Below are 13,634 nucleotides of genomic sequence, written 5' to 3' on the forward strand. Positions count from 1 at the left end.
GCATGGATTTTGCCACCCGTAACCTACTTTCCTGGCACGTCCAAGGAGATAGGCCATCCTGTCCTCTCCCACTCGACAACACTGACTGCAATGAGACTGACGTTACTGAAGGTGTCAGATGTTTTTCATGACAGCTTTATTATGCTAGATATAATTCACATATCATACAATGCAAAGTGCACAAGTCAATAGTTTTAGTATTCACAGAGGTCTGCAACCATCAGTAATTTTTTTTTTTTTTTTTTTTTAGGTTTTTGTTTTAGGGTTCGTGTGCTTGTTTTGCTATAGGGCTCGTGTGCTTGTCAGAGAGAGAAAGAGAGAAAGAAAGTGAGAAATCACTTTCCAGGAGACATGGCCACTCTGCAATCTCTTCTCATCTATTCACCTCCCAGGATCAGGGGCACACACACACTCATGCCTGTTGTGATTTTCAAGCTGCCAGGTCCTGGACTCGAACTGCATCCGGCCATGTGGGACTACAGTACCTTAACCACCACACCACCTGCTGGCCCTGCCATCATTACTTTTTATCACCCCCAAAAGAAAGCCCAAATTCCCTTTTAGACTATGGTGCTGAAATTGCACACATCGGTTCCACTCACACCGTGTTGACAAAAACTTAGCCACATGGGCACATCTGTCTACCGGGGAGGTCAGCAAATCGAGTTTTATTCCAGATGGTCATGTCCTGGTAAAACATGGTTACTACGGAAGAAGGGAAAGCCATGTTTTAGGCAAAAACCAGCCATCTTCCCCAAACCACAAACTGGTTTCATTAATTAGTGTAGTATGTTTTTTGGTGTATACCAAAATCTCTTCTTTCTGGGAAACCAAATCTGACATATTTTCCAGTAACCTTTCTCTGTCCATAGCCAAAAGATGGAGAGACAGAGCTCTAATGATATTTGTGGCTCCAAAGCTAGACCCATAATTTCTTCTTTGAGAGAGATTTTTGTGGTAGGCCAGAGAGACAGAGAGATAGCAAGTGATAAATCACCCCCGGGGAGATGGTCGTGCCACAGTCCCTTCTCCTCCATTCTCCTTTCAGGATTTTGGGCACACACACACGCACCTGGCATGAGTTTTAACACAACAGGTCTAGGACTCAAACAGTGGTTGACTACATGGGAGTCCAGCAATGTAAACATTACACCATTTTTTTTTTTATTTGCCAGAGATTAAGTGTACTTACCAGAGAAAGACAGAGGCAGACAGAGAAGAAGAGGGAGAAGCACCCCCTAGTGGGGCATGGTCACACTGCAATCCCACCTCCATTTCTTCATCCTGTCAAGATTCCGGGCATGCACACACAGACACCCATTGTGTTTTCAAGCTGCTGGGCTGGGGTCCAGATCACACAGTTGGCCATGTGGAATCCAGCTCCCTGAAGTACCAGGCCACGGGGCCAGCCCCAGATGCACATTTTGAGCTTCCAGTTGTAAGAGATTCTCATTCCTACTTTTGTTGATTTCACCACATTGAACAGATTTCTATGATTTGCAACCCAGAAAGAGCTGATTAACATATTATCTGTGATCCTCAATTCCTAAAAACATTAAAACTCTTTTACGAAATCTTTGGTTTTTGTTTTTACTATAGTAAACATGTGCTTGCCAGAGAAAGACAAAGAGAGAGAGGGAAAGTCAGAAAGCATCCCTTGGGGGGAATGGTCATGCCACAATCCTTCTCTTCCGTTCTCCTCTTAGGATTTTGGAAACACACGCCCGGCATGATTCTCAAGCTGCAGAGTCTGGGACTCGAACCTCATAGCTGGCTATGTGGGATTCAGCACCTTAACTTCCATGCCATCTGCTGGCCCCAACATGTAGTTTTAATTGACATTGTTTAAATACTTAATCGATACCGAGAGGGGCATGAGTAATAATAATAAAATATTTCTAAAGTTTTAAATGTGTTTTATTTTGTTTTTAATTGACATAATAAGTATACATATTTATGTGGTAAAAAGTTTCTTTTAAAAAAAGAAACCCCATTGACCTAAATAGGATGCTTGATAATTCTTAATAAGTGCTATAAATGCTTATATGAGAATAGTAAGATGCTTAGTTGCTGAATAAATGAAATATCAACATTCATTATGTTACTCAGGGAGTTCTTTAATATGTAATGGGGGAAACATTTAATCCGATGCACTATAATTTATAAATGCTTGCTCCCTTTTCTAAAACAAATCAATTCTTAAAACCATTAACCACTATTCAAATGTAGTTCAATATTTTTCTATTTATTTCCTCCTTTTCATTTTTTTTCACTAATGGAAGAAAGAACATTTATCCAGCAGACAGAGGAGCAGTGCAGGACCAGCGTGGGCTGTGAAGGGTTGGAGCCGGAAGCCCTGACCTTTCCTCCCAGCTTTCCAGGGAAGTTTGAAGACCCCCGCCAATTCAAAGTACTGTGAACTTGGCGCCCACAGAGGGGAAGGGAAGTTTGGAGTAGGTCGCGGAAGATGTCATCCACAAGGCACGTCGTCTGACAAAAGGGTCAACAAAAGGGGAAAGAGGGCTGAGTCGGGGCGGGAGAAATGGAGCTCCAGTTTTCTAGTACAGGTCCACAGGGGAGGGGGGAAAGGGAGATTTGGAGCCAAAAGGAGCAAGGCAGTGAGGCATTCGGTTCCAAGTGGGCAGGGACACAGGAACAAAACCCAGCGAGATCACAGGATTATCCCCGTCCAAGAGCTGAAGAAAGAACTGAAGCTTTAGCTTCCCCTTTCACTAGCTTCACCCTTGGGCGTCTTCATCTGGAAATCTGGGAAACTGGTATAATCTGAAAACCTGAAGGCCTACCCCAAGCTGAAGCCTCTGTCTGCGGGTTTCAAGTGGACAGCACTGTGTCTCAGCTGGCCTCCACTACTCAGCTTAAGGGCCAGGTTGCTCCCACAAGGGCATTTCACCGTGGCTCACTGAGTCTCCTGAGCACCGATTCTGCTTCGCTTCTCCTGGTTTGTGATTCCTGGACTTCCAAGATGACCGCCCGTGCACACCTCAGCACTGGATGGCCCTCTCAGCGCCTGTCCCTCACTCTGCCCACACCAAGTTTCAGCACAAGGGGATGAAATGCGAGCAAACACAAAGCCCTGAATGTTGGTTCTTGAGTTTTAACCTGGATCCCAGAAGGGCTCATAATCTCCCCTTGGTGCAAAGTCTTAGACAAGCGCATTGCTCACTCACCAATGCTGAACCAGCACTCACGAGGAAGTTCAAACCTCACACACATCACAGGCCAAGAGGAGAGAGCTGGTTTTGTCTCCTATGCCCAAGGCACATTTGGATCTAGCACCAAGGAGGGCAGGATTTAACAGACCAGCCCAAGAAGAAGCACTTTGAACAAGAGAGTTTGATGGGAGTACGACTGCAGTGTAGTCTACTCCAGTTTAAAGCACTGGGTCATCAGCAGTTGTTCTTGGACCCCCTTGCCATAGTTGACGACAGTAGAGGTGATTTCTGACTTGCTGAGCAAAACCATGGCACCTGCAAGCCTGGGACAACCAGAGCGGTGGCATTTCCTCCCTTGCTCATTCGTTCAGCCATACTTTATTTTGGGTTATCTCTGTGCCAGGCACATACTAGGCAGCGGAGATATACCAGTCAATAAAGGGGGTCTGTGCCTTCGTGGAGCTTCCATTCTAGTGAAATACAAGGTAATTGCAGGTGAACTAAGTGCTGTGAAGGGATTGGAGAATTTCCAGTGGTTGCAAGAGGCTTTAAATAGGGGTATTGGGGAGAGTTAAGCTTTTGCTTTCCCTTCTGCAGTGACTTTGGAGATCCCATGTTTATCACAGCATAATGAAGAAAAGAAGCCTGGGTCCTTGAGTGACTGTGTGGAGCAGAGCACTCTCTGCTTCCGGGCACACCGAATCAGACTGTGTGATTATTGCACTAAACCATGGAGATGTCAGGGAATACAATTACAGAAGCTAGTATTGCTTACCACAAATGCATACAGTTGTTTCACTCCTACTGAGCTTCTAAAAGTTGCCCCTTCCTCACTTCAGTCAGCAAGAGCTGCTCTCTACCACTTGAAACCCAAAGAACATTAACATCCATTGCTGGGAGAATTCAATGAGCTGATACGTGTGACAGTGCTTTGTGACTTCTAAGGTGGTGTACACTGGAGAGGAGTTATGATGCCAAGCTTATTTTTCTGAAGTGCATCTATTGTCTAGGTCCATTTATTGCAGGGGGAGACACTAAATAAGCATTGACATATTTAAAGTTGCACTATGTTCAATTTCTTATTCTGGTCATTTCTATCTTAGATTTCTTGTTTGGACCTTTACAAAATCAACTCACTAAATTGCAGTGGAAGTTAGGAAAGAATGGTAACGTTTGTAATTTTCCTTTAAAATAAAAGCTCTTATATTTTAAAAGAGTCCTTGGTGGCACAAGAAAATTAACATTTAAATTCACTGCTTACCATGTTTATCAGCACACAGTAAATCTGAGTATCCCCAAAGAATCCTGAAAACCCCCAAAGAAGTCTGTGTTTGTACTGCATCCTCAAGAGGTGGTTTCTTCCTTGGCTGATGGTCTCAAGAACCCCATGAGTGCCCTACTACTTCTCATCCAATATTCATACACCTGAAGCAGACACGCCATAGCTGTCCCTTCAGACCCCTTGGTACTAAACAACCATGTTTCAGTCTCCTGAAACTTATGGTTGGGTGGCAGCTGAGGACAGGGCAGGCAGACAAGCCAGGGGGTCCTGTCAGAGGCCAGCGCTAGAGACTTGCTGTCTTCACTTGGCCTTCGTTACTTTTTATATTCCAGGGCTTAAGTTTGTCCTTGTGACTTGGTGTTCATAGTGAAAAAGGCATAATTCACATGAGCCTCTCTGAGTCTGAGGCATTATCAGCTCTGTCTGCAACAGCAGTGTATGAAGTCAAAACCTCCATCTTCCAGCCAAGATGAAATCCCCCCAGCCAGGGGTCCATGTCAGAGTGTGTGCGTGTGTGCATATATTGCATGTGTGTGTGCATGTATTGCGTGTGGGTGTGAATGTATTGTGTGTGTGTGTGTGTGTGTGTGTGTGCACAGAGTCTGCAGCTTTTCAGAGAGCCACACTCAGGATGAGGACACACAGATGGGTCTTTAAAGATGACCTTGGAAAAAGGCACAAGCCTTGCTTTCTCCATGTTCTAAGTCCTCCTACTGCAAAGGCTGGTCTTGACCCTGTCAACATGCAAGAAAGGCTGAGGCATAAGAAGTGAGGTAAAAATGGTTTTATTTGAGCCAGGGCTTAGAATGACTTGAATGGGTGGCACTCACCTCTGGTTGCCCAGAAATGCGCTCACAGAGACGGCTCTCAGAGATAATAGAGACAGGAAGAGAGGGAACACTTGGTCTTTCGTGAAGTCCCTACCTAGTGGCTGAGCACTTCTACCAGGGAGGGGACTGTCGGTCAGGGACTATGCGCAGCGAGGGCTACACAAGGGGGCAGGTGTAAGTCCACCTGGAGGTGGAAGGGGCAGTCGCGGTGACCCTGAAAGGGCTCCTGCGACGCTGAGGCAGAACGGCCTGGGACGTAGAGCAGACACGTGGAGCGAACCCGGGCCGCCAGCACAGGCAGAGCGAAACGGACACTCGTGCATCATAGAGATGCCAAGACCTCCGAGCGTCCTAGAGAGGCCCGGAAGTGGCTCCAGGAGGCTGGTCCGACGGCTCGGACGGCCGAGTGGGAGCGGCAGACGCCGTGGAAGACCTGGGTCGCCTCGCCTTTTGCAGACGCGGGCTGCACGGCCCCTCGCGGCTTCTGTGAGTGAGCGGACGGGGTCAGGAGAGCCCCCTGGAATCCGCGGGACCCTCGGGCCGGGCTGGCCGGCGGCCTCGGCCTGGGACGCGCCCCTATGCGGCCTCTAGGCAGCCCCCAGGTGGGGACGGTAGTAACGCCCAGCCCAGCGGCGAGAGCGTGGTCTCAGCCGGCTTGGCTAGGACGAGCCAAGGCATCAAACACCTGTTCTCCTCTTGATTTATTTTTAAGGTTTTAAAGACAAAGGCCCCGAGCTCAGAGCTTTTGACAGCTATCTAGCTAGACTTGAAGCCCGTGGTTCGTTTCCCTCGCGCTTTGGGCGAAGGATTGCCTCGTCTTCACCACGGATGGTTTTTTCTCCCATTTAAAGTGACAATAAAAGGTTCCCGTTTAGATGAACGTGTGCACCAAGGAAAGGTGGGTGAGCAGATGAACCCTGATGGGGACGGACAGGTACTGGGTGCCGGGGATGACCTGGATCCTGTTTAGCCACTTCGGCCTGCACAACTTGTAGGCAAGGTTCCTAACCCCTGTGTTTTCCTTAAGGCGGATTATTCTGGAAACTACCTCAGGAGATTGTCCTGAGGCTTAAATGGGAAATATTTAAAGCATCAAGCCGGTAATGAAGAGTCCTTGTAGCCATGGTGGTGGTTTTCAATTTAGGGAGAGGGAAACAGAATCAGGGAGGTGCCAGGAGTTGCAACACTCAGGCAGAATTGGTGGGAGAGCAGAGTCTAGGATGCAGATTTCCTCATTTCCAACCTGGGAATCCATCCTGCATCATCGCCTCAAGGCTGGGTAACCCCTGCTGTTCCCTCCAGGACCTCACAGGACTCAGGGCACCTGGACTAAGTACCTCACACTTTAGATCGGAGACACTACACAGCCCCAGGTGCTGCTGTGGAGTCAGATGTACTTGGGTTCCATCCCGTAGGGAAGGCCAAGTTTTCCTGGCTGTAGGGGAAGGGGCTAGTCGCCTCATGCCTCTGAGCCCCACTTTTCTCATCTGTAAGGTGAAGTGGGCAGGTGACTCCACAAATCTCCCTGCGATCTCAGTGTATTCCAGTACAGCAGGAGGCTGTTCAAGGTCACAGCAACTTCTTCCCAGTTTCTGCCCCGAGACTTCCACCTGCATCTTTGTGGCCCCCAGTGCTGAGCATAGTCCCTGATAGATGGGAGGTGCTCAGCTCAGCCTGCATAGCCTGGGTGGGTGGCGCATGGAGTGAAATACTTTGTGGCCAGGGCACAGCAGGAGGCCTGGCACAGAGTAAGTGCTTAATAAATGGCAACCTGCTGGCCAAGTGAGGGAGGTACACGTGTGGTACTCCTTGCAGAGGCAGCAGAAAGAGACGCTTGAGAACTTTGCAAAATACTCAGCACTTTGTGTCTTTTATCTGCCAGATATTCCTGTTCCTGTAGATACTGCATAGAGTGTATAGTTTGAGAAACAGATGGGAAATACCGATAAGATTATTTAGTCATTATCATTGTGAAGAATTCCAAGGATCTTTTGTGCAAAAAAAAACACCTGAAAAAAAGGAGTTTGCGTGGGTAGCTGGACGAGAAGATTTGAAGGCGATGGCCTTGAATGAAAGACGCCTGTCCTGCCACTGCCCACTGCCCGTCTGTTATATTCAAAGCATGTGCATAATCCCCCTGCCCCCGCCTGTTAAGAGTGTACCATCTTTTCACCCTAGTTAATTTCCTTCCCAAATGTGTTTGGCCTCTTAGATTTTACACCTCATCTTCCTTTCACACGTGTCAAAATTCCTCTCCTTATCGCTTCTGCCTACTTCGTCTTTATTGCTTTGACTGCTTTATATTAAACACGAAAAAAATAATTTTCCAGTCATGCATAGAATATGAACAGCACCATTTCATAAGCCCTCTAGCTTCAATGTATTTTCTGGGTCTCATACAGTGAGGACACAGTTACCTTTCACTTCTAGTCAGTGCTCGTGCATAATTTAAAATGCCTAATCATAAGGTTATACCACCTGGAGGTATTTTTATCTTCTTTAAAGTAAATATAGTCATTTTTTATTTTTATGAAAGCAGTCTTAAGTTCTTTCTGTTCACACTCTATCGGTGAAATGCTAATGGCACCTCGATTTCTATATTGCATTTTAATACCAGAGGGTTAGTAGCATCACCATCTTGGATTCCCTGGGCCGAGAGTGCTGTGTGCATAATCTAAGGTTCTTATTACTGATCCTTAGCATTTAATTGGGTCTTTGTAAGTCGAAAGTACTCCCAGACATCTCTTATTAGTTTCCTCTCATACCTTCCCCGTGAGATGTCAGCTTTATTACCCTCACTTTACTTTAGTATTATCCAGAGATCAGGCTGATTTTAAATTCCATTTTTTTTTCCTGTTTGTAATTAAGATTCCCTTTTTTTTGAACATGTGATTAATTTTAGCCATATCTGCTAAAATGACTAGATGTGACCCTCCTCTCCAGAGGAAAGCCATTACGTAAGGAAACCATATTTTGGAAGAGCCTGCAGGCCAGGCTCTGCCGAGCCCTAAAAGGAATCAGACAGAAACCAGTTAATAGAGCAGAAGCCATGGAGCACACGGAAATCGGACGACTGGTTGAAGGCAAGTTACATACACGCTTTCTCCACTGGCTTAGTGTTCATGAGAATTCCCTGACTTTTCTGTAAAACGTGTTTGCTGAGATTTGTATGTGAGGCTCTGGCTCTGGTTCCTGTAATGACTGGTGGCCTGGTAACCTGTTTTACCAACCTGGTGGTGAGGCTCTATTGTTGTTTGTCTCACTGAATTACTAGTTTCTCCTTACCTTTCCCATCTGACACTCCTGACCAGTTTATACCAGTTCTTACCTCAGATCGTTCTGGAGCTGGCTGGAAGGTAATAAGATGTAGCTTAGGGACCAGCAGGTGGCGTGGTGGCTAAGGCGCTGGACACTCCCACATGGCCAACCACGGTTCGAGTCCTGGACCTGGTGGCTTGCTTTCTCACTTTCTCTCTCTCTCTGTGTCTCTCTCTGGTCAAATGAAAATAAATGAATAAATAAATAAAGTAATTTTTGGTCAAGAAGCCCTTCTTAAAAAAAAAAAAAAGAAGAAGAAGAAGCTTCAATAGGCTGACAGGTTTCTGAAGTTCAGGCTGAACCTGAACTTGTACACTCTTGCCTTGATTAATGCACACTTGAGCTGTGATTGACCTGTCATCTTGTGACAGTGCTAGAATGTGATGTTTTAGAAACAAAGTGATCAGAGATTACCAGTATTTCAGTTAGGGTTTTTTAATTGGGTTCTTACAAGCCTTGACTATTTTCTTTTTAGAGAGAAATATTTGCTGTAGGGTACATGACAGAGAGACAGAAAGCGAGAAATCACCCCCCAGAGGAATGGCCATGCCATAATCCCTTCTCCATTCTCCTCTTGGAATTTTAGGCACTCATGCACATGTGCCCTGCTTAAGTTTAAGCCACCAGGTCCAGGACTCAAACCGCGATCAACTACGTGAGAGTCCAGCAACATAACCATTATGCCAACTACTGATCTTGAGATACTAATATCTTAAACTCTATTATGTGGCATTCTATCACTCAGAACTCTGTTAACTAAGCAGAGCCTGGCCCAACCTGCTGTTTCAGTTGAAGACATCACCTTCCTCCAGCTTCACCTGGACATTGCCCACTGTCATCTCGTGACGTTGCCCCAGCTCACCCGATCTCAGCTGCACACACTGGCCTTTGGTGCCCTCTGACAGCCACTAGCACAGGTCCCATCACCCCTTCCTTCCATTCTGGCCAGTGTCCAAGGCTCCCCCTCCTCCGGAGAAGCCTGCTATTCCACAAGGACCGAGGCGATCCTGCCAGTTCTCTGCTGTACAAGTCTTTCTGGTCTACAGAATGGGGTTCAGACTCCCCACCAGGGACTCAAGGTGGTCTCACGCCGACCGCCGACCACCTCTCCATCCCGAAGCACCAGCTGTACACGGGGCTCAGTTTGCACACAGCCATAGTGGAGTTGCCCGCACAGCCTGTCCTGTTGCGTTCCCATTTGTGATGTGCCTGTAAGAAACTCCCCGCCTCATCACAGCTGCCTAAATGTTCCCCTGGTCCCTGCTCAGTGCTCAGGCTCACTCTTCCGTGAAGCCTTCCCTCTCTGCCCTTTCAGGGTCACTCTCCACCCCTCCTCGGTGTTCCACGGCTCTTCGTGCCAGCATTGTAAGAGCAGTCTTGTTTTTGCCATTTAGCTCTGTCCTTCAGAGTTTTGCAGAAGCGCCTGCCATCCATCATAAGCGACAGAAAGCGAGAAATCACCCCCCAGGGGGGATGGCCACACCGTAATCCCTTCTCCGTTCTCCTCTCGGGATCTTGGGCACGCACACACATGCGCCCGGTGTGAGTTTTAAGCCACCGGGTCCGGGACGCGAACCACGGTTGACTATGTGGGAGTCCAGCAACATAGCCATTATGCTAACTGCTAGTCCCTAGCTTTGGATCTTTTTCATCCCATAACCCAGCACTTTCTAGAAGGTACATTAAAGTAAAATGGCAGTATTAATTGCCATGCGTAACTGTGACTCTTAGACACTGCAGGATGCAGCCTGTGTCGTGCCTTCACAGTTTTACTAAATCGGATGCATGTGACAGTATTCAGAATCAACAGTGTTATTGACCGTCGGCTGTGTTCCAGGTTCTGTAGGGACTCCCCAGTGGATTAAGGCAGACAGTCTCAGTTCTCAAGGAACTTCCATTCTATGGGAAATAGATAAATAATAATTTTTTTTTCTTTTTTTGGAGAGGTTTTTGCTATAGGGCACGTGCACTCACCAGAAAGACAGAGAGATAGAAAGTGAGAAATCACCCCCCAGGGGGCATGGCCATGCCACAATCCCTTCTCCTCCATCCTCCTCTCAGGATCTTGGGCACGCACACACACGTACCCAGCGTGAGTTTTAAGCTACCGGGTCCAGGATGCAAACCACAGTCGACTATGTGGGAGTCCAGCGACATAGCTATTACGCTAACTGCTGGTCCTGATAAATAACAATTTTTGAAAGGAGTTTTAGATAATGAAAAGCACCATGGAGAAAATAAAGCAGCAGTCAAGATAGGGGGGGCTCTCTGTTAGGGCTAGCAGAGAAGCCTCTGAGTGAGTGACAGGTGAGCAGACCCACATGTCGAGGGAGATGCAGCCAGGCGAGGGCCTGATGGGGCAAGCACACAGGGATTGAGGCTGTAGGAGTTCAGCATCTCTAAAGAAAGGCATTCTTGGGAACCAGCAGTTAGTGTAATGGCTATGTCACTGGACTCCCATGTAGTCGACTGCGGTTTGCATCCCGTATCCGGTGGCTTAAAACTCTTGCCGGGTGCATGTGCATGTGTGCCCAGGATCCCGAGAGGAGAATGGAGGAGAAGGGAAATTTCTTTGAAAGATTAATTTCCCCGGGGGGTGATTTCTCGCTTCCTGTCTCTATGTCTCTCTCTGTCTGGCAAGCGCACGTGCCCTATAGCGAAAACCTCTCCAAAAAAAAAAAAAATAGAAAGGCATTCTGTGTGGTTGGAGCATAGAGTTCTAGCGGTTAAAGAGCGGACATCCCGACCAGGTCTTGCAGTAGCAGGAACCGACACAGGCCGTGTCTGGAAACTGCGTTTGTATTGAAGCAGTGTCTACAATAAATGATAGGAATGTCTTCTTTTGGTTTATGTTTACACCACATCGAAACGGGAGCATTCTGCACTCAGAAAACAGTGGAATCAAAGGGCATGGCGAAGTATGTTAAAAGCATGCTGGTGTGTTCCCAGGAATGTTTTTGTGAACACAACTTCCTGCTTGGTGGAAACCGAATTTCTTCAGCCGTCCTCCATCCTCCAAATCCGTTCCCTAGTGCTCCTCCCTCTCCTGTATGCCCTCGAGTGTTTGTTTTGGGAATTAAGAGCATGTTTTTGCACAAAAATTAGGAATTGATGTAATTGTTTGATACTAATTTTATTGTCTTTAGCTTTTAACATATAAGATAATATTTGAATATATATATTTTTCAGACAATTGTGTCTTTATGTTTTATACTCAATAATAATAGAATTTACTCTTGTTTTATAATTTCTTTATTTTACTTTATATTTTTTTACTCTGGTTTTTTTTTTTTTTTTGGCTTTTTTTTTTTTTTTTTTTTACTCTGGTATCTCTTTTACTTTTACTCTTACTTTATTTTATAGGATGCTTACCTTACTCAGTAATATCTGGCCAGCTGCAAAGAGTGTCTACTCGCCTGACTCTTTGCCTGCGCTCAGGCCCCACCTTGGGCGCCACTTTGCTGGGACTAGCTTGGCATGAACACATTTCTCTGAGTGGGGAAGGCTGTGGATTAGAAATAGATGCAATAACAAACACACAAAGCCACACAAGTACAGAACAGTGAGGATTAGACGGACACAACTTCTCTGATGGAAAAGTTGTGACCAGAGCCAGCCTCAGGTTTATTCTTTTAAAGGGCAGAAAATGGGAGAAGGGGAAAATGGGATGCAAAAAGAATGGAGAAGAAGGAAGTAGAATGTAAAGAGAATAAGGGAAAAGAAATTAAAATGCAAAGCCAGTTGTTTTGGATGTAAACTGTCTAAACGTGTGAAAATGACTGGCGCCATATAATTTCTCTGATCTTTGGGGGGGGGTGACTGGCGCCATATAATTTCTCTGATCTTTGTGTGTGTGGGGAGACAATTCGATACACACATGTTACTTTCTTTAGCCTGATCCTGGGCAGTATCGGGGTATTGGGTATTAATAACAACAAGAAGACAACCATTGACAACAGTCAAATATGCTTTTGTATGTAGATGCTTCTCAATAGCCCTGCTAGAGTAGCTTACGAAATAGCATTTCTGCATGCGTCTACAGGCCACATGTTTAATCACGTGTTTTCAAATCGGCTTGTCATGGTGACTGCCAATGATCTAACCGGCGTCACTGGAAACCTGATACACTTCGTATGGGCACCAGAACTTGTCAGACTGTCCTTGTGCTTTTGAGAAATCGAATCATGGTCTGTGAGAATGTAATAGAACAATTGAACCCTCAAACTTTAGAGCTTAACAAAAAGGAAACTGGAGACGTGACCTCTCTGAAGTGCCCAAACTATGTCAGATGTCATCTCAGACGTTTTTTATACATTATCCCATTTGGTCCTCAGCCTGTGAGCTTATTACCTGCTCCAGATTTCACTGACACAGCAGGTTCAGGGTGGACCGGGTCCAAGGTCACAGGTGGACAGTGGACTCCAAAGTCCGTCCTCTCCTTTTAGAACCGTGTTGGAGTGGTACGAGCAGGGGCCCCTGGGCTGGACTGCCGGCAGGTGTGAATCCAGGTAAGCGCGGGACAGTTGTTTACCTTCTCTCTGCTTTCCTCCACTGAAAAGCAAGGATACCAGTAGTTCTTTCACAGCAGGATTCTTTTTAAATAGAGTAACTCAGGTGTACGTGCGGTGCTTCACATGCTGCCTGGCACCGAGTCGTCAGCACGCGTGTTGTGTGAGTAACCTGCTAGCTGCCCTGGAAATCTGGCACGCTCTGTGTAGGAATCCAGGAGGAGGTGGCAGACTCTGACTCTGCTGTTCAGAATACCCGTGGAGACCCAGCACCCGTAACAGCTCAGCACACAGCTTGGCAGGAAACAGTGAGATTTTCAGAAGTGAGGCATCTTGGCTAAGGCCGAGGAATCTCTGAGGGCAGAGGTAATGCCTGTGCTGTGTGGTCCTGCCCGTTTCCAGCCCCTTCTACATGTGCAGTGACCCTGGGCCCACAACCGCCTTGCACACTCACCCTCCATCCCACACGGCCTCAACCTGTGCTCCTTCAACTCTCCAGCTGGCACTGTTCTTCCTGGTTAAA

The 13,634-nt window shown here is 46.7% G+C and overlaps 1 protein-coding gene across 3 annotated transcripts in view; it reads left to right on the forward strand.

The window, feature by feature from the left end:
- The first annotated feature begins 5,684 nt into the window (after positions 1-5,684).
- Positions 5,685-13,634, forward strand: part of SDR42E1 (short chain dehydrogenase/reductase family 42E, member 1) — an 11,971-nt gene continuing 4,021 nt past the window's right edge. The window contains exons 1-2 of one of the 3 annotated variants that reach the window (XM_027773490.1): positions 5,685-5,771; positions 5,998-6,183. In XM_027773490.1, coding sequence (XP_027629291.1) covers positions 6,161-6,183 — 23 coding nt within the window. In that variant the 5' untranslated portion in view covers positions 5,685-5,771; positions 5,998-6,160. Of the gene's footprint in view, positions 5,772-5,997; positions 6,184-12,456; positions 13,112-13,634 lie in introns of those variants that run through there. The other 2 variants (XM_014589380.2, XM_027773491.1) reach the window with 2 other exon arrangements.

Source organism: Tupaia chinensis, unplaced genomic scaffold (genome assembly GCF_000334495.1).
Source record: "Tupaia chinensis unplaced genomic scaffold, TupChi_1.0 Scaffold000355_1, whole genome shotgun sequence".
NCBI classification, from domain to species: domain Eukaryota; kingdom Metazoa; phylum Chordata; class Mammalia; order Scandentia; family Tupaiidae; genus Tupaia; species Tupaia belangeri.